This window comes from Gavia stellata, chromosome 10, assembly GCF_030936135.1.
Source record: "Gavia stellata isolate bGavSte3 chromosome 10, bGavSte3.hap2, whole genome shotgun sequence".
Lineage (NCBI taxonomy): Eukaryota > Metazoa > Chordata > Aves > Gaviiformes > Gaviidae > Gavia > Gavia stellata.
The window spans coordinates 6,034,905-6,055,086 of NC_082603.1; the positions used below are offsets into that span (position 1 = coordinate 6,034,905).

Sequence of the window (20,182 nt, forward strand, 5' to 3'; positions counted from 1 at the left end):
TCCTTGGTATTGTTGAGCAGGTGAAAGCTGTTGTCTTAGACTCTCAAAATTGGCAGGTCTGGTTCTTGTACTTGGCTGAGAGGATTGCCTGTAAGTTCTAAGATGACTCCCTCACAGTGGAGTGTTCCTTGTGGGGTGAGACAGGACTTGTTGAAGAATTTGAGCATATTCAGCTGAATGGATTTATTACGGGCTGCAAGAATTGAAATCTTCTAATGAGCTGTTTCTAGGAAATGGAGATGGAAGGGGTGAACTTTTGTTTTGAAGGCCAAGGAAACAAATGCAGGAGTATTTTATTTGTTCTTAAAACTAGGGTGTGTTGCTTGTTTTCTGTCATAAATGCAAAGATCTTTGAAGTCAAAGAAAGTACAGAACTTCTGAATGGATAGGCAAACCCTCGTGTGCATCGCCTTAATAAATGGATGCGTTCTCTGTGCCTTTGTACTCTGATTTCTTCACGAACAATGAATCAAGTTATGCTAGCTGTCACAACATTCATTTCAATAGATTTCCTCAGAGTACCTCCTAGCATGTGATGCAGCAGAGTTAAGTCATTCAATGTATTTTGCTTTCAGTAAAATCGCTAATCCATTTTTTAGTGCCAGGGTTTTTTTTCATCACTTCTACATCACTAGTGATGAAGCAGAGATACTTTTGCACTTCTGTCTTCTCATAGCAGAAGGACGTGGTAATGTCCGTCCTCAGCGTACAGTTGGAGAGAATCAGATTCAGTTATGTTTCATTTATAGAAAAATCTTCACTATCGTTTGGATGCAAATTTAGTAGCTGACTGATGCCAGTGATTTAATCTTAGAGCTCGTGAAACATATTTGTATTTTTCTACTATGTTTTCTGACAATTGATGGGTGTATGACTGTTGATGTAATTTATCTTCCTGGTTAACAGTTAGGGGTAGTGACATGTGCTTTGAAATTCTTTACTGCTTTTCTGTCTGCAAGTGTGTGGTGTATCTTGAGTGCTCTTTTTTTTGTACTACCTTAATATCCCTAAAAGCTTTTTTATGTTTTCCTACCTTAACACAGGTCAAATTTTACTGCTATATTTCTTTTACTTTTGAAGCTTTTTTGGTTTTAATTATTTTCCAAAGTCATAATGATTGGAATGTGAGGTCTTCTGGTATATTTACTGTTTGCATTACAAGACAAAATACTGACTATTGTTTAAGATTTTACTTACTCAGAGCAGCTAACATTCACAAGGTCCTTGGGTGTTGTCGGCATTTGTTACTTCCAGCTTTTTCTTGCATCAGCTTTCCATATTTGTGTCCATCGTCGTTACATACAGCCGCGCTCTTGGGGTGCAGTGCAATCTGGACTGGTAAAATATTTCTAGGTCGAATAGTATTAGTAGCCAGTGAGATTAAATACCAGCAAAACTACCTGTAAAGGCACTCTGAATAGTTTGAACCCATTGACTCTTTAGCTCTGCACCACTTAAAAAATCATGAGAAGAAAAATCCCCAACTTCGTAGCAGAAGTAAGTTTGGAGGAGCTTACAGAGATTACAGACTCGAGATAATATGGTGGAGAAGTGTTAAGATGAAGTTTGTGTCCCTGAAGCATTGGGCTGTTGGAGTTGTACTTGGATTTTGAATATTAACTTCCTTTCAGAACCTCTGCCCCTGAAATACATTGCATTTGAAGGCTTATTATATAAACAAGCATTGAAAGAAGGTGAGGGGAGGACGGGTCAGATTCTGCAGAGTCGGCTATTGATTCTGGAGACGTGGCGCTGCTTTGACAAATATGTTATGCGATTGTTTGTTGCACTGGAACTTGTTCTCAGTCCTGAGGAAGGTCAGAAAATCATAGAATCATAGAGTGGTTTGGCTTGGAAGGGACCTTAAAGATCATCTAGTTCCAACCCCGCTGCCATGGGCAGGGACACCTGCATCTAATTTCTTTGAGAGACAAAGTTTTCTCAAAAAATGGTGAGGCCAAAACAAAACCTATATTACTCTTGTATCAAAAAACATTTTAAAAGCCCATAAACATAACACCAAAAAAGTCTTAGAACAACCTATTATGGATATTTTTAGCTCCCATTTAAATGGGATAATGCAATATGGTAAAAGCTCGGATGCCAGAAAAATGAGTAGGTAAAAGTATTTGTATTCCAGACTCAAGCATATAATCATAAATTGTATTCTGTGGTATTTGAGGAGACATGGAAAGTGTTTCTGGCATCTTTAAATAGAAATTCCATCACTTTCAGTGGGCTGGCTCAGAAAAATAGTTTGCTTGACTAGGTCTGATTGTGTCTGTCCACCTGTGTGTGTCTATTATTGCCAGTAATGCAGAACTGTAGCTGCGCAGACAGGAGCTCCGGAGGGTCTCTAGGCTTCAGAAGTCAACATTCAATTATTTGTACACAAAAACTTAAAATATTTTTGTAAACAGGAAGAGACATCCCTAAAACCTTTTGTTTGTCTCTGTGTCCATTTCCTCCCTGGATGAGTTACCTGCACTGTGCAAGGCATGGGTGCAGTGGGACACAGTGGAGCAGGGCATATAGGCTCCAGTGGTATCTCCACAGGTAAGAAGGTGGTGAAGGGAATGGTTCTTGTTTTCCCCAGTCCCACTCACTGTCCTTGAGGTAACGGCAATAGCAGCTTTATGCATTTGCTCTTGGGGGAGGACTATAGATAATGATACATGACAGCAGCTGGTATGGGACTGGGACTGATCCAGCTGTTCCTCAATGTTTCCATTCCTTGTCATTCTGCTTGCATGGAGGTTCTAGCTTATGGTATAACATAGCTGAAACTAATAAAGCAAAAAGAACAAAAAATCTGCGTACCAGATTCCCAGTCTACTTCATTGTACCACATAATCCCATTGACTTTGTGCCTGAATAAGGCAAGAGAGACCAAGGCATACATGAAAGATGGCTTCTTTTATTGGCACTGCTGTCTTATTGTAGCTTAAACTGTGTGAGTTGCCGGCTCATGCACTGTATACCCAGTTTGTAGCAAAACCTGCCACTTTGGGTATTAAACATTTAAGAATATCGCATAGAAGTCAATATTAGTAATTTGTTTCTTTCCCTACTCTTAGCAAAGCTTCATCTTTTTTGTGGTAGCCCTTTCATTTGGTATCCCTTGTGTTTTTATAAGAAACAAAGTCTTGAGGAATATTGTTCCCTATACATACTGGGGGTTTTTTTGCATAACCACTAAATGTTAGTGAAAATAGCAGTGGGTGATTTGCTGACAGTCTCTGCCTTCTCTCAATCTGTATGATTCAGTTTCCTCTCCTGTTTCCTTGTTTCAGTGCCATGACTGCTGAGTTTCCTCTTTCCTTTTTTTATTGAGGTTGTGCTACTAAGAAAAAAATCATACTGAGGGTGCTTGCAAAACTTAACAATCGGACCAATATACCGGTTTCTTTTCTTCCTTTTTGCTGCTGTTTGTGCTGATTCTTCAAAAGTTCATTCAATTTCTCTCTCCTTCCTGTCTTTCTCCATTTTCTTCCTTTTTATATCCTGCTTCTCTCACTTTTCCTTCTCTTTTTGCAGCCCTGTTTTTACCTCTTGACATTTCTATGTACCTTTGCTCAGCATATTCTACTTTCCTATGTCCCATTCCTTTTGAAATGCTGCCTTCTTACTATGTTGACTTGTTATTTTGTTATCTGTTGTACCTTTCAGTGCCATCCTTGGTATGTTTGATAGTAAATGTAGTGCTGGTTTCTCATTTTACTTTTTTATTTGGCAGTGTTTTTCTCTTTGTTTCCTTTTCCTCCTTTCTGGTGTCTTCTCATGCGCTTTCTCATCTGTCAGTCCTTTTCAGTGTCTTACCATAGGAACAGTGTGGAAGAGTGTGGGGGGTGGGTGCGTGTCCCAGTTTCTTTCAGGAGTTTGGAGTATATCCTTTTCTTGGTAGTTTACGCTTAAGTACTCATCTACAGCAGTTCTGCTGTGCCTTCTCTTGTGTCTTGGACAAATAAGTAGAGAATGAGATGGGCTTTTGAGGAGGGATTGAAATGTCAGAACACAATGGTGTTTGTATTTTAACTGTTCACCCAAGACGAGGCATGGCAAACCAGCCTTTAATGAACCTGTGTAGGATGTCTGTGTCTGCTAGTGAACAACCAAATAAGCAGGAGACCAGTTCTGCTGATTCTGCAGTCTTCCACCTTTTTCAATAAACTTTTAAGATCCTCATAGCCTTATCCAACCTGCAGATAACCTTTTGGCATCACCGCTGGCTCCTCAGAAGTTCTTTGGCATTTCATCTGTTCAGCTGCTTTTTGTTCCGCCCCGTGCTCCGTTAGGCTCTGTATTAAATAGTGATGGATCATTTTAGTTTAGAAAAAAAAATAAATCTTTTTGAAGTGGTCATTTCAGAATATAATTTTTGCAATGTATTTCTTCTTAAAGTTGTTCATGCAACTTTTAGACAACTTTTGTGTTGATGTAAAATGTGTTTCAAATATAATTTAATTTTCCTTTGCATAAATTTTTAGTATAGTATTATTTTGTAGTCAATATTAATTTCAGTGTATTTTAGTGTTGAACTGGTCTGCTACCCTACATGCAAATCCTATAAATAGACATGGCAACTGTGTCTTGATTTATTTCTCTTTTCTCCCCCACCCCCTAGCTGTACTCTTGATAGCATTAAAGTGTCTTCTCTATCTGGTTTAACTTCTTGCAGACACAGGGTATTGAATTATACAAGTACTTGTTTTTTGTGGCATGCTGCTTATTCATGTAAGCTGTGACAATAGAAATACGTTATTCTGTTAATCTGTAGGAACTCAAAAGTTGGTGGGAATCAACGTGATTTGTAGGTAGGTTTTGAAAAGCTGATAAATTATCCCACACTTCCAAACGAGGGGGAGAGGGACATCTAAAACCCAAACCTTTGTAGTTATGAAGATTGTATCGTGACTGAAAGCTACTGCAGTGTTGGCTTCCTGAAACTGTAGACAGCTCCAGAATTCTCAATTCTTACATGTATTTTTTTCAACCAGCAGCAACCTGGGTTAAGCGAAACTGCTCGGTGGATCTCAGCTGGCTGCACTGAAGCCAGTAAGAGTCATATTGTACATGTGGAGCTGGCACTGCAGGTACTTGATAGGAGAAATACAGCAGGACGCTTTGTGATTACTTCCCAGCTTGTACAGAAAGGAGGAGAGGTTGAGTGGCCTTTTACAGAGGGCCGTCATATACTTTTGAACCAAGGCATTGAGACAGAATTATTGACCGTTAGTTATCATCAGCACACATCTGTGAGTCATTAGTAGAACTAAGGTGTTCTCAAAAGTGTGTTCACTGTTTGTCTGACTTGTGTTCTGTTCAGCTCAGGTGAAGGACTGACAGCTTTTACTTGGGTGTCAGGATGAAAGGTATAACAAGCAATTTCAAACTTTTTTTAATTAATCTGGTACTTTTTGTAGAGACTTGAGGAATACATGTTGTAATACTACACTCACGGGGGTGTCATAAAATAAAATACGTAGATTTGTGTGTGTATAATGAGAACAATTCTAGTCCCTGGCTAAGTTCTCCTATCTATACTAGTAATTCTAATGATAAGAATAAATTCCAAGGAATTACGTGAAGAGGGATACTTAATACCTTAAGAAATGGTTGCTTGTCCAGAAGTTCTCTTATGCTAAATTTACATACTGTGTAGGGTTTTGTTATGTTTATGTTTGGGCAAGAAACTGATAATGGTATGATACAACATTGCCATCAGTTCTCAAAATTGGTTATTTATGCAAAATTCCCCCATTTTTATTAATATTTTTTTCTACTTTTCTAGCACAACAGCTCTTTGCTCTGGTGACGGAGATCAATCAGATGATTTCCAGGGCAGGGCAGTGTTATCTTTTACAGCATGAATGACGCGAGGCACAAAGCTGCAGTTCTGCATGAATGAGCTCTGCAGCGCCTGTCCTAGAAGCAGAATTTTCTAACTTCACTTGGCTCGCTGCCCATAACTAGATACTTAAAAAGCAAAACACCCCCCACTTTTTTCTAGAATTTCTGCGTTATTGCGGACTTCGCTAATGTGTGTGTACGTGTGTGTTTCTGTACCTACATATATAGGCTTACATACCTTTTCCACACTCTTTCGAACATTTATTTGGATTCTTTAAAGAAAGGCAGAGCTAAAGGTCTTTTGAAGACCTCTGTTCTTATTATTGATAGTCTTTCTTGGGGCATAAGAACGGTTTTGTGGGATAACTTACTGCCGTAAGTACAAGCCATGTGACTGAATGTGAGGAGCAAACTTCACTGTTGATCACTGTGATTATCCTTAAAACCATATTTGGTAAAAATCCTTGTCACACAGTATATAGGAGATGATCTGTTCCAGTGAGTAGTACACAGTGATAATTTTGTGGGATGTTCGGTCACCTTTAGCAGAAGAATGACCTTCATATTTGAATGTCCTTTTATGAGGCACACTATGTAGGGAAGTGAAAGCAAAAGAGATTTTCAGAAATTAAGAAAAGAAGAAGAATTGTATCTGGGAGTGCATGAGAGAAAAGAGAGGAAAATGTGCCTTTATGACTTTTTCAGAGGTCCAGAACTTCCTGTATGAATTCTGTGGTCACCTAATTTTTTCTTTCCATATCAGAAATGTCCTCAGTCTGTTGTGAAGACAGCTCAGTAAGCACATGCCACCAGATAGGAGGTCTTTGGTGAGAGGGTAGTGGCAGTACTGACTAATCAGAGTTCTTGTTGGCTCTGTGAGCTCCTTTTAGATCTGTTGAAGTTACTTTTTTTTCTTATATAGCACTTCTTTTAAAGTCTGGTACGGATTAATCTATGATAGTCCATCTTTTGCAGTGAAAGTAATGAGAAATAATTCTTTGCATAAATCACTTGCCTTTTCCTTTAAAAATTATCTTTTCTGATTGAGTAGCTTTTTTTTTTTCTCCTTTGCTAAAAACTCCTTTGGTGATAGTGGCTGCCTGGTTTGTTACTCAGAGTTCACACTTTTTTAGATTCACAGTGAGTCTCGCCTTTGAAGATCACAGGTAGACAATGGCAGCTCCAGTCCTGCCTCTTTTCCTGGCTCTAGTGTCCTGCTGCGCAGTTCTGTTCTGCCTTTTCCTTTAACAGAGATCGGTGACACATTCATCTGTCATTGGCGGAACTGAGTATTTTCACCAAACCTTTATAGGTTCAAGCCGTGTAGTGCTGCCGCTGTTACCCCTTCACGTCCAGTATTTCAGTGTGGTCATCTTCAGACTTGCTGGAATACTTACTACCGTGTTCTAAATTGCGTGACCTCTGGGTTTCCTTTTATCAAGTTCACTCTTCTTCGTAACAAGTAAGAACAAAAGCAAAACCCTCTTTATCCACAGAATTAGGCAGTTTCTGAAAAACTGCAAGCTGTAAACACATTTGTGATTTGGTGCTGATTTTCTGATCTTGCTCATGATGCGAGTTTGAAATCATCATACGATGTGAACATTCATCGTAGTGATCTAGGTTATGTTCTCTTTAGCATAAGATACATTTGTTCTTACGTTATTCCTCTTTGATTCTTACATGATTATTTTTTTGTAGATAAATTGACACGATGTGGAGCAACAAGTCAAATGAGGTGCCTCTACAAAATCCGAGGCATAACCAAAGCAAAGATTCTACCAGAGGTATGGATTTTCTCTGTTTTATTGCCTTGTTTTGGAAGATGTTTTATCATGAGTTGTTTGAAACTTTGGGGAGTTTTTATAGAAAGCATTCTCCTGCCTCAATTTGGAAGCTAAGACCATGTGTTACATGGTTTCCTTTCTGCAGAGATAGCAGTTTCATACTCTGATCTGCAGAGTATTTGCTGATCTGCATTAGGAATTGCCAGCCTATGATATGGTTGCCAAGACGGCACAGAGGCAGATTTTTTTGAGTACTGTAGAGGAGGAGCAGTCCAGGAACAGAAATTGGGAACTGTAGGCTCTTGAAAGAAGTGCCTGAGAGGCAGTTGCTCCTGAGTCTTGCTCAGTTCCAAAATGGTGAAGAGCTAAAGACCCTTGAATAGCAGCAGTACATCATCACTAAGATGACTTGCAGCACTTTTGTCTCCCTGAGCTGGAGAAATCCTGTTAGCTTTTTACTGTCATGATTACTCTGTAATTTAGGAAAGGAGGGGGCAAAAAAAAGAAAAAAATTAGAATACATCCCTGAGAGGAAGAAAGCTCTAGTCTGTAGAGCAGCTGAGTCGCATGTTAAGTCTGTGGTTCGAGGTCAGTCTTATGATCTCCGCTATGACAAAACTGGACTCCAGATGTTATTTTAAAAGTAGAGACAGATTATTATTTTGTCTATAAGAGGGCATTATTGCTGATTGTTTCCTGTGTTATGTTCAGTTTCTTTTAAAATTACATACCTTGTGAAACTGAGGTGTTCTGTAGACATGAAGCACCATCTCTTGAAGTCAAAGCAAAGTTGTTTCTATATTATTCCTTAACCCTCTTCCTTTGTGTTGTTGCATCTTACCTGAAATTAATTTGGCAGCTTTTTTACTATAAGGAAAAGATTCCTTTTTTTTCAAACTCTCTAATACTACTACTCTCCATGGTTCTGATGCACATTAAAGTTTTGGATGTTGCGTTGTGTAAACCATTAGATTAGAAGAAACCCATTAGAAACCAAAAGAAGAGGGGGACTGAGGAAGTACATATTTTTAGAGGAAAATACTACTGAATCCTACTGAAATGGATTGCGCAGAGAGCATGTGCTATCTCTTTAGATTAAAAGGCTGAAGCTGATTAGTGCCTCCTGCTTGTTCTTCACAAACATTGCTTCTGTTTTGTTTGTGGGACGTACAGTTCAAAAAAGATCGCTACTCAAAGTTCACATGTTCAGAGCTTGGGTTTTGAGTAGAGTCTTTCAGTGACCATGTATTCATGCTTAGTTTACTGAACAAGGAAATGCAAGGGAAAAAAAAATAGTTGAACTATAGTGTAATGGAAAAATGTAAGATGTTTGTGTTGGGGTAGATAACCAGCTTTATTTTATCTTCTAAACATCTTCTGTAATGTGTGGTAGATTTGATTTCAAAGGTAGTAACACATTCGACCTAACTTAGTGAACTCATTAAATTTTACACTAAATACTTTATTGCTCTGTTAAGATGAGTCTTGACTGATAACAGCCTCTCATAGAGGAGATTTACAGGCTGGAGTTGAGTCATTAAAAGAACTTGATTAGTGAGCCCATGAAAATTGTTTTGAAGCAACATTTTATTTCATTGTTTTCTGTGTACTAATGAGAATTGTATTTCTTTGTTTCTGCCCTGTAAGATCTAACTGCAGCATGGGCTACTTTTTCTCAGACTAAGGCTGCTGTAAGTACGGAATTTTTTTTTTATTTTTTTCTTACTCTTTTTCAAATCAGTTAATGGCTGCAAAAGCTATAACCAAAGTATTCTTTTGCTCAGTGATTTTCTGTTAAACAAGTTGAAAATAGGGCAAGAAGTTGGAGTACCTGCATGTTGAACATAGTTGTGCCTTGGAAAAAGTTTTCCACATACAGTAGAAGAAATTTTTGCCACAGCAAGCTTAGTCTTGAGTATAGTAATACGTGCTAAGTCTTGAGTGTAATATTACCTTTCTATTTAAGAAAGTGGCGACTTCTCATTTTTCTGAAAACTTGAAAAAATAGCTGTCCCCTGCTTACCCAAACCAGTCAGAAGCTGGGACAACACCAGTGTATTTCATAATTTTCCATCTTTGAGCATTGGAATTGCTGTCTTTCTGTGGGAACTTAACTTAGGTGCTTGAGATATCACACTAGTTTCTAAAACCTGGCTTCAGCGAAGCCAAACAGCTTGGGTTTTCGGGAAATTCAGCTCTTTCCCATAGCCTTGCCCTTCTCTTTTTTTAATAGCTGAGCAACAGTGTGGAGTTCTACATGTGGAATCTTGTATCATTCTTCATTTTGAAAAGAGTATTAAAGAATTTATTCCAAGTGGAATTAATTTTTCATTCAGGCCAAGCATTAAGACTATGAATGGCATGTTATTATTAATTTCTTCACAACAGCCTACTTACGGAAACAAAACTATGCAACAAAACCTATTTTAGATAATATTTTTAAACGAAACTTAATAATCTGACGTTGTTTCTGGCCATAAGGCTATACGGTTTTGCAACATCAGCCCTGTGAAGTTGCTTTTGCCTGCAGTTTTATTCTTTATGAAAATGAGGAAAAATTTGTCATGTTAGGGGGGAAAAAAACTGTCACTTAAAAATTGAAAACAATATTCTAATTTGCATTATCTTCACATTCTAGCTACGTCACATAGAGAACAAATTGGAAATAGCTCCCACCGGCACGGCTGTATTTGACTCTGTCATGGATGCCAAGAAGCCCTCTGCTAGCTCTAGCAGGAAAATAAGCAGAAAGGGTATGTATATTGAGGACATAGCGTGTAAGGCAGGGTAAAGCTAAAGCCACTGCGTTCTGGGAAAACTTGATTTCTCCTCCCTGCCCCCAGGTTCTCGCCTTTATTTGTGAAACTCTAATTGCGCAGGAGAAAAACTGGTATTTTCTTCCCTTAGCTTAGGAAGGAAAGTGTGCTATCATAGTGGCTTGGTTAGAGGGAGTGACAGGACTTGCCCCACACTGTGAGTGAGCAGTGCTTATACCGTTCTGATACCATGTTTGTGTGGGGTTTTGGATAACAATTGTATATGCGTATGTTTACACTGGACTAGCTGTTTACATTTTTTAATGTTTTTCAATTCTTACACCCTGATAGAATGCTAAATCTGATGCTTCCTTTATTTCATTTAAGGAGAGCATTTACTTATAAGAAATAAGCCCTCATGTTACATACTAACTCTTCAGCGTATTCTGGTAGTGTGCCACTGGAGAAGAACAGACAGATCGACCTCTAGTGGCAACACAGTCAACGTTCACAGATTTGTAATTGTTTATAATGAATGTTTAAGCATTATTATCTCTCTTTACATATGAGCATTGTTTCAAGCTCTTACCACCTTGCTCCTAGTTGCTGACATCAGCTTGTTGAAAAAGAGAGGGAGTACTTTAAATGCTATTTTAGAGTGCTGGTCGAACCCAAGAAAAACTGTATTTTTAATTGTCCAGCCCCAAGAGCTTTCTCTTTCTGGAGAGATAGGTACATAGAGGATTCTTTGGTTTCTGCTTCAGCTTCCCGGTCCTCCAGCCAAAATAAATCAAGCAAGGAGAAGTCCTCACGCAGCCCTCTTCGAGCGACCACCCTTGAAAGCAATGTGAAAAAAAGCAATCGTGTGGAATTTCGTGAACCATTGGCTTCATACAGGTCAGTGCTGGGACAGTTGACTATTAGAGAAAAATCTGCTAAGATCAGAATTAAGCTAATAGTGATGTTTTTGACAACTCCTCAAAAATTGATTTCCTTCCTCCCCTCACCTACCCGCATGAGTAGCATGTGATGTTGGACAAAAGCGTCTTCCTTTTTTAAAGAACGTTACAAATTTATTTTTTGTTCAGTGAATGTGAGTTTAAAGTCAAATGTGTTGAAATGGGGCCAGATCATCAAGTTGATGTGGCTGTGGCCTCAGTGGCCTGCTTTTCCAACTTTGTTTCATTAGTTCTTCAGCACATGTTCCTGAGTGTATTACCATAAGACACTGTAGAGCTAGAATATCTATTACTAAAGATGCATTCAGTGTTTGTGTGTGTGAGAAACCCGAGTAAGAACAGCTGTATCAAGGAGAAAAAGTGGCACAGAATATTGCAGACTATAGAACACGGTGGGGTGTGAGGAATGAAGGAAAATATGGAAAGCCTGTTTTTCCTAGCCTGCGTTAAGTAGTGGATATAAGATGCCTCAAGCTTTCAAAAAGAAAGAGAACCTACAGCGGAAATAACTAGTTATAACGTGCTGTAATACCAGAGCCTGGAAGACTTACCATAACTTCTTCAATTCTTGTATTTTATAAGCAGTGTGTGTTCTTTGCAGAGGCATCCCTGATGAATAGCTTGGTTGGGTTGGGTTGGTAATGGTTTTTTATTGGGTTCTAACACATACTTTGCATTTTTTTCCTAAATGTTCTCCCAGCGAAGTCAAATCACTGTTGACTGATTAGAGTGGAGTCGGGACAGTGGTTTTTTTTTTTTTTTTTTAAATTCCACTACATCTCCATTAATAATTGTTATCCTAACATCTAAGTTTTGGTATTCTTTTCCACTTCTTGTGTCAGCTGTGAGGTTCTTTTCCTTCCTTGTTGCATGGGAGGCTGATTTGGATCAGTTGTGTAATCTTGGGTCAGTTTTGTTAATGGAACAACTCTGTTGTCTACCCTATCTGGAATAACTTACATACATCAGTTAGTTGTTTTAAAAACATGTAGTAAATTTAACAGACTTCAGAGAAAAGAAGAAAATGAGAGCAGCTAGACTCATGCCATTATATCCAATTGAAAAGAACAGCTTTCTTACGGTAAGAAGACTGTGTGGCATTGGTGGGGATTAATTTGGGGATTAACATCAGAGCTGCTACGTTCACCCGTTACTCCTTCTCTGAGAACAACCTGTACTAAATGCTTAAGGTGTGCATAGGAAAACAAAACCAGAATAATGGGTAGAACAATCTCTGTGTGTGTATGTTTATATACACTTTTGGTGAAATTCTGTGCAATTAAACCACTCAACTTTTATGTTGATTGGTAATGATTACTACACTATATATCAGGAGTGTGCTACTAGAGAAAGAGAGGTAGAGACAATTTCACAAGTACAATGTTATGACCTGGCTTAAATGAGTTTTTTAAACATACTTGCTGAAGAAGTAAACCAGGTAGCTTAGGTGCTGGGTTTTCACATCTTGAGCCCCTCATTGGCAAAAATATTAAATACATTATTGTCCTAACAGCATATATACCATGAGTCTATTCAAATATAGAGTCTGTTTTTCTGTGGAAAAAACGCTAAGAGATCCTTCGTTTGTTGAGTTTCTAAGCTCTCAGTAAGCTTTACGTTTGTTGCAATGCAGCCAGTTCACTCTGAAGTTCTTGTCAGGGGCTTGCCTTTTTAATGCTCAAATACAGGGCAGGTTTTTTTGGTGCTGTTTATTTGTTTTCTCCGCTAACGAATGTGCTGTTGAGGAGCTTGTGCATATGTGCATTACTTTGTTTTAGAGAACATATGTTAATTATGCTTCTCGTAAGCTTTACACTTGGGTTTTATTTAAGGCTTTTTTAAATTGAAGGGCGACATTACTGCTTGTTGATTTTTCTACGTGCCCTACTTTCAGCTCTTCAACTTTATATGTAGTCCTGTTCAGACAGAGAGTGCAGAAAATGAAATTTTGAACAGAAACCTCTTTCAGTTTCATCAGACTTGCATTATTAAATGTGTGGTGATCAAACTTTAAAAAAAACTTGCCTTCAAAGTGGAGACAAGGTATATGAAGTCATTCTTTTAGTTAATGAACGTGCTGATTGCTGGGTTGGAAGGTCCTACATTTGTGTTTCTGACAATGACTTTTTTTTCTTCTGTTACATCAGGGATACATACAGTTCTCTGTCTTATCACACTTCTAGCCAACTTGAGGCCAAGCAACTGCTCTCTAGTTTGGACTTCAACGAAGTAGAAGGGAAGACTGAAATAACAGGCCATTTGATACATGACCGAGACGAGCGGGATCTACGCAGCAGAGATTTTGAAAGCCCATGTTCTTCTGCTGTAGATGAGACTGTTGTTAGGTATTTGAATGACAGACCAGCAATTGATGCCTTGCAGAATAACGAGGCATTTCTTAAGGTCGCGACACCTCCAAGATTGGAAGAGGAAAAAACTAGTGGCTCCAGAGGAGATGAGAGCAGCACTAAAACTGCTCAGAGTAACACATCTCAGGACAGTGACTTGAAAGTGTCTTCCCCTTCTAGTACTTCTAGTGCTCATAGGCTGGAAATCTTGAAACGGCGGCAGCATGATGCTAAGTTGGAGAAGCTGAAGGAGCGGATTCGAAAGCAGTGGGAGCATTCTGAAGAGCTAGGTGGCAGAGGGCAGCACTCGGCATATGCTGAGCAACCTGTTGTGATCACAAACGTGGAGAATGCGGTGACTCCCAAAGTCAGGAAGGTGGCAGCTGCACCTGCTGCTCCATCATATAGAGGTGAGGAGATGCAGAATCCCTCCCTGTTGGTTATACGTGGTGAAGTGGAGTTCAATTCACTGAGCAACGTGTCAAAGCATGGATGTGACTCATAGCTGTGTTTGGGCAATATGGGAGTGGGTAGCATGGTTTGATCACAGATATGGACAAGAAAGAAAATAAATTCTTGCCAATTTACAGAAGTGTGGATTCTTTTAAATTCTTCCTGTCCCTTCTTACAAATTACTATAAAAAAGAAGATCACTGTATTAGTGTTTGGGTTTATTTGGATTTTTTATGGTCCCAGAGGTTAGTAACATTGTATTGATTGAGAAAGCATTTCACATTATTAATAATCTTTTCTTCTTCCAGTCTGCTGTTTTTCAACTGTGAGCAGGTGGCAGACTGGTATATTGCTTTCTTCTAATTTAGCATGAGAAATTCAAGTAGTTCTTTTCTTGCTTGGCAGTTTCTCACCCCTTCCACCCTGAGAAAGCTTTATTTACGTCTTACGCAGTTATTTTAAACTCTTAAATTGTTTACTTTCAGGTTTCAATCCTGCTGAAACAAAGATTCGCACTCCAGATGGAAAGATCTGGCATGAGGAAGAATTTCACGTTGGTCGGGAGCTATATAGAGATATAGCACTCCAGTTAACAGGTGAGACACAAACTGAATTGATCAAGCCATACGTATAGGTAGTGGAAGGGGTATGCGGGGCATCTGCTGTGGAAAGTCTCTGGGAATACTTATTTAAAATGCAGTAGGTGGCCTGCAATAAAAGGGGTATGCCTTCAGGTATGTGTGGTGGAGGTGAGATTATATGGCATTATGTTGGTTTAATATCTCTTAACTTATAGAGCTTTAGTGCTTTATATCAGAATAATCCAAGTCTTGACGTTCTTGGGGAAATTTATGTCCCAGAGGTTTGTACACAAGGACTTCTTTAGAGGTCTTCCCTGGATTCCCTGAGGAATGGGAGAACAGGCAGATCAGAAGAAGGTTTAAGAAACCGTTTAAACAATCTGGATTTTATTTCCTCTGTAACTCTTTTACCTTCAGTATTGTAAGGCTTGGATAGGATATAGGAGGGGGGACTGTGTAACTTTGCAGTGGTAAATTAACAGAACATTACCTTTGGGGTTTATTCCACATGAAGGTGTAGGAGAGAATGTTGAAAGCTAAAAGCTTAGAAAACTGCTACTCATTCCTCTTTGGTTAATGGTCTTTTTCAAAAACATTAAATATTGTTGTTGCAAAACGGCAACACAGGAAAAAAGATCTATTTTAGGTGATGAACTCATTTAGCAACACAATATTCTGATGCTTAAAAAATACGAGCAAAGATTATAAAGTGCTGTATGTTTGCTTGACAGTTACGTCACTAAAAGACGAAAACTGTAATATATGCTCTGTGTCTTCAAACGTACTGCTCCAAGACCCATCTTTATTAATTTTTCATTCTGGAAAGCTGCAGTACCGTTGGCAGCTCTTTTCTCTGGGTGATAAGGGTAGGATGCCCAAGTGTGCTTTTTGATTTGCTAGGCTGGTTACAGTGGAGCGCTGTAAAGTTGAATTGCTTTTGACTGACTGAGTTGGGGGAGGGGGAAGAGATCAGATTAAGAAAATGAAGACAATAGAAAATAAAATCCCCTGAGAATCTCTAGTTTTGCAGCTTAAGAGTTTGCATATTAAAACCAACTTTTCTCATTGGTCAGTACATTGAAGACCGGAAGAAAATGCGATGAGATCGTAAACCTGTAGATGTCTTTCTATATTGATAGTATAGTGGTATGGAAATTATTAGACTTCAGTTTTCTTTTGCTTGTACAGCTTGACAAGGCACTGAGGAATTTTTCTGGACTCACTCATAAAAAAAGTTCATAAAGAAGAGCCATTTCTTTTCAGTGAAATTGTTTTGCAAATACTCTATTCAGCATCAGTCCATGAAAGTAATGCCAAATTTCTAAAGACTTTTAATCTACACTAGCGTTATTTTTTTTAGTTTTGACAAGCATAATATAAATGATTCATGACCTCTTCAAAGAAATTCAAATTTTTTTAAAGTTTTGTTGAAGACGTCCAATTGAAAAGGCATTTGGATTGTGTGTTCAGTGGACTTCTGTCTACGAAAGGAAGGAGCTGTGTGTGTGTGTTCAGCCGTACGACTGTCCTGATGCCCCACGTTGAACAGCTGTCATGGAACATGTCTCTTTTCTGACCTGAAAAGACTGTATTGAATAGCTGATTCCAAGTAATCAAATGCTGGTGCTGCACACAATATATACTGTAAATGTATTTTTAGGTTGTCGGATTATTCCTCCATGTGTTAATTCTGAATTAAAGTTACAGCATGTGGAGCTTTGAGTGTGTGCAGTCAGTTGTATCAAAACTGTTCCATGCTGTCTAGTGCTAAAATAAGCTATAAGATCTCTGATGTCTACAGAAGGACTGTTCTTTACTGCAAAGAGTTTTTATATGTAAGTGTAAACCATACAGAATGTCTTTATCTTGGTTTAGCAATTAGGGTACAGGATATTGTATGGACCGCAAGCTTCCAGTGGTTCTGTCTTAAACATCTTCAGGATTGGCGTTACTAGAACAAAATTGCTGTAATATGAATAGTGAGTGGGAAGCAGTCTGTGGTTTCCTGGTATCACGAAGGAACTGTTTGTCACTGAAAGAGGTGAGGAGGCAAGCTAGATTTCTGCAGATGCAGTCACTGAGGCCTCTGGTAGTTGATGCATTGATTCTGTCTTCCCTGCGCTTGTTGTCAGCCTCAAAGATGACTGGAAAATTTGTAAGGAAAGGATATTAAGGGGGAGAAAGACTCTTAAAATTCCATTCCTGCATCCTTTAATAGGACCTGTTCTTTTGTCTCTGATACTTCTATGGGCACCCGTCAGAAAGTGGATTCAGCTGAAATTAGGGGCTGTAAAAGTTAGTATTGGCATCTAAATAATAAAGCTTCAGATCTGTCCGTGGAGGGGGTTGCATCCTACTTTTTTAGGTTGCCTGATCATATTTTTTTAGAAGAACAGGAAAACAGTGGTAATAGTGGCCACAGAATTCCTTATTTACAGTTCACTTTTGGGATTAAGAAAAGAGCATTTTCAAGGCATGTAAACTAAAGTGCTTTCACAAATCTTTGAAAATGTCCAGTGTAGACTGCAGAGACTGAATACACAGCTTGCCTGTCCTTCTTGAGCAGCACTTGTCTCTACTCTGTACCTTAGGCAGCTGGGAAGCCCACTCAGTGGGGTGGGGATCGAGCCACATCTCGGGTTTACTTTTTATTCTTTACCCTAATGCGAAAACATGGTAAAATATGACTTTATCTTTGGTAAGTGTTCCTGGCATCTCTAAAGCCTAAAACCGAATTGTGTTGTAAATGAGGGCTCAAGCGATACAGAATAGTTCTGCATCGCTGGGTGAATTCTGCGACAAGTTTTGCAGAAAGTAGAGCGCACGGGTACCCTGTCTTTCATGCTCCAGCATGGAGGCAATGAGTGAATGTGCTGTCATGCGTTAATGTGGAAGCAGCAGCCCGTGTGTTTCGGGAGTGAAAGAACTACATGTTCTTGTGGAACATTAACACTGTAAAATGTAATATCTGTAGTAGAAGAGAACCAACAATTGTTCCTGTCAAGCTGTCAACATTTCTTTTAAAATTGAAAATGAGCTTTATAAAGCTCTATTATGGCATTGCTGTGGCTTCGCTGCGTTCCAGTGCGTAGGTAAACAGCACTTGATTCAAAATTTTCATGCTATGAGGATTTTAAAATGCTGGACTGGGAGTAATTGATCTCAATATGTAATCTGGGAGAGTCAGTGAATTTTATTATGTTTCTCTGAGTTCAGGTTTTTGAAGGTAAATGTTGAAGCAAGCTTGTTATTATATGTTCTTTCCTGTGGGATATCACTTAACAGCTTTTGTTTGTTTTTAGAGGATTCAACAGTGAAAGGAAAACCTAGTGAGAGAAACAAAGAGAAAAAAGCAACCCGTCCGGTGCGGAAAGTGCAAAAACTGACACGGTTGTCAAGTCCAGAGTCTAAACAAGGTGACTAGCTCTACTGCAGATGGAAGACTGTTGCATGTCCTTCAGAGATGAGTTTTGTCTCAAGAAATAAATTAAAGCATATTGCTTTCAAAGTCTTCTCAGATGTCCAACAATGCTGTTGTAGTGTGTTTGTAGATTGTATGCTGCACTGGGGATGTGTGTGTTCTTGTTGTTGGTTGGTTGGCTGTGTGTGCTTTGTTTTTGGTTTATTTTAATTTTCTGCCTTTCCACTCGCTGTGTGCACCTTATGGAAACTGCTGAAGAGTGTGTGTTTCTTGAGGGAGGGTGGGTATCCTTAGGTATCTTGTCAGGCCAACACAGACAAAAAGTAGCAATAGCTCTGTCCTGGATCCTGCTTTTGTTTTGCTTGTGTTGAAGCTGGTTAGTGCCTGACCTGCAGCTCAGTGAACAATGCTGAGATGATTATTCAAGTCAGTTCCAGCGGGACTTGCCGAGTTGCCGTCCTCTGCGAGGAGGGGCTGCAGTGAAAGCTGTTCTCTTGTATGATTTCTCAGTGGGGAGACAGAGAACAGGATGTCCTTCTGGCTCTTCTCTGGCTGTTTGTTCTACGTTCTGTGTCAGGTTGTTGCTGTCCTGCACCTTCAGTTCTGGCTTGACCCATTCCTGGCTTTTTCAGTTAGTGAAAGAATGTAAAAACACATTCCCTGACAAGTCTTACAAATCTTGATATTTATAAAGGAATGCTTATTTCTTTTACCAATAAGGATTTTTTTTATTTTCACTGTTGTCTGACATTTCCACTGTCTGTTAAATAAAGTATTTAGAGAAGATGATGTGAGCAGGTTACTGCAGAAAATGAAATTAACTACATGTGGAATTCTGTCAGTGCTTCTTAGTTTTCCAGTAATGTTAATCTTTGATAATGTGTGTAGCAGAAGAATTAGGAAGACTTCCACATCTGCTTCATATTTGGTTTCAATTTTCATACAAAGTAAGTAGTTATGACTGCAATCATGCCACAGAGCAATTTTTCTTTAAATACATGCAAGGTTAGGGATCTTTGCACCTTTTAAGGTTTTATATTTCTCCTTACATACAGTGACCCATAATTGGTAAACACTTTGTTGAAGAAAAAAAGTTGCTTTAAAAAAATTATTACAAAGGGTTTTTTAGAGAGTAAATATGCGCTTCTGCGTGCTGTAAATCATGAAGCTGCATGTGAATATTTTGTGGTAATGAATGCTAATACTTAAAAGTAAGTGATAAGTATGGATTTTCTCCTTCCTATGCTGATCAATTCATACTTAAGGAACTATAGTAAACTAACTTACATATTTGTGGCAGTTCTGAGGGAGGAGCACAGAGACTGCTGGAAGTTTTAATGGCGATGGTTATTCTCTGTAATGGATTAAATGTGAGGAGAATGATGGCCTGAAATCCCTAGAAGACAAGAACCAGATCTAAGTGGCATATCTGTGATGGTCCGTCCTTCTCCAGTCATAGTAATAAGAGACTGCTTAACATAGCCAAGGCTATAAATAGCCACGGCTCATGTTCTGCTCCGTTAGCGTGTTTTAGTTCAAACAGCTGAGTTGAAATGTAAGATGAGACTTCACACTGCCTTTTCAAACACACACAGAAGTAATTGAGAACACTGGGTTCAGCAAGAGAACCCCTTTGGCTGATACGTCTGTTTCAGAGGCTTGTAGTGATATGTTTCAAGTGACAGATTTATAAAATACTTGGGTAATTTACAATGCAAGCAAGGAGTACTGTTAGTAAATGAATGGATAGTGGGCTACAGACTTCTGACTGAACAGCTTTCCTCCTTCTGGTTTAAAATAACAAAAAGAAAGGAAAGGGGGGGTGGGAACTAAGGGCTGGGCTTGCCAAAACACTATTTATTGGTCTGCTGTCCTGGGTTTCACTTGAAGTTGCTTTGGTACCATGTCTTCAAAGTCCTGTGGGGCCCAGAGTACAACCCCTTTTTATTTGACTGTGGTGTTTCCATGCTGCAGTGTCTGGGTTTGTTTAGGCCATGCTGTCAGAGGGAGAACCTGAGATTGAATGG

At 39.0% G+C, this 20,182-nt stretch overlaps 1 protein-coding gene across 1 annotated transcript in view; it reads left to right on the forward strand.

Annotated features, from left to right (window-relative positions):
• The first annotated feature begins 7,564 nt into the window (after nucleotides 1–7,564).
• Nucleotides 7,565–20,182, forward strand: part of CEP350 (centrosomal protein 350) — a 64,882-nt gene continuing 52,264 nt past the window's right edge. Inside the window, 7 exon segments of the mRNA XM_059821663.1 lie at nucleotides 7,565–7,637; nucleotides 9,285–9,328; nucleotides 10,276–10,390; nucleotides 11,122–11,290; nucleotides 13,500–14,110; nucleotides 14,639–14,741; nucleotides 18,020–18,150. Of these exon segments, the coding sequence (XP_059677646.1) occupies nucleotides 7,565–7,637; nucleotides 9,285–9,328; nucleotides 10,276–10,390; nucleotides 11,122–11,290; nucleotides 13,500–14,110; nucleotides 14,639–14,741; nucleotides 18,020–18,150 (1,246 nt within the window).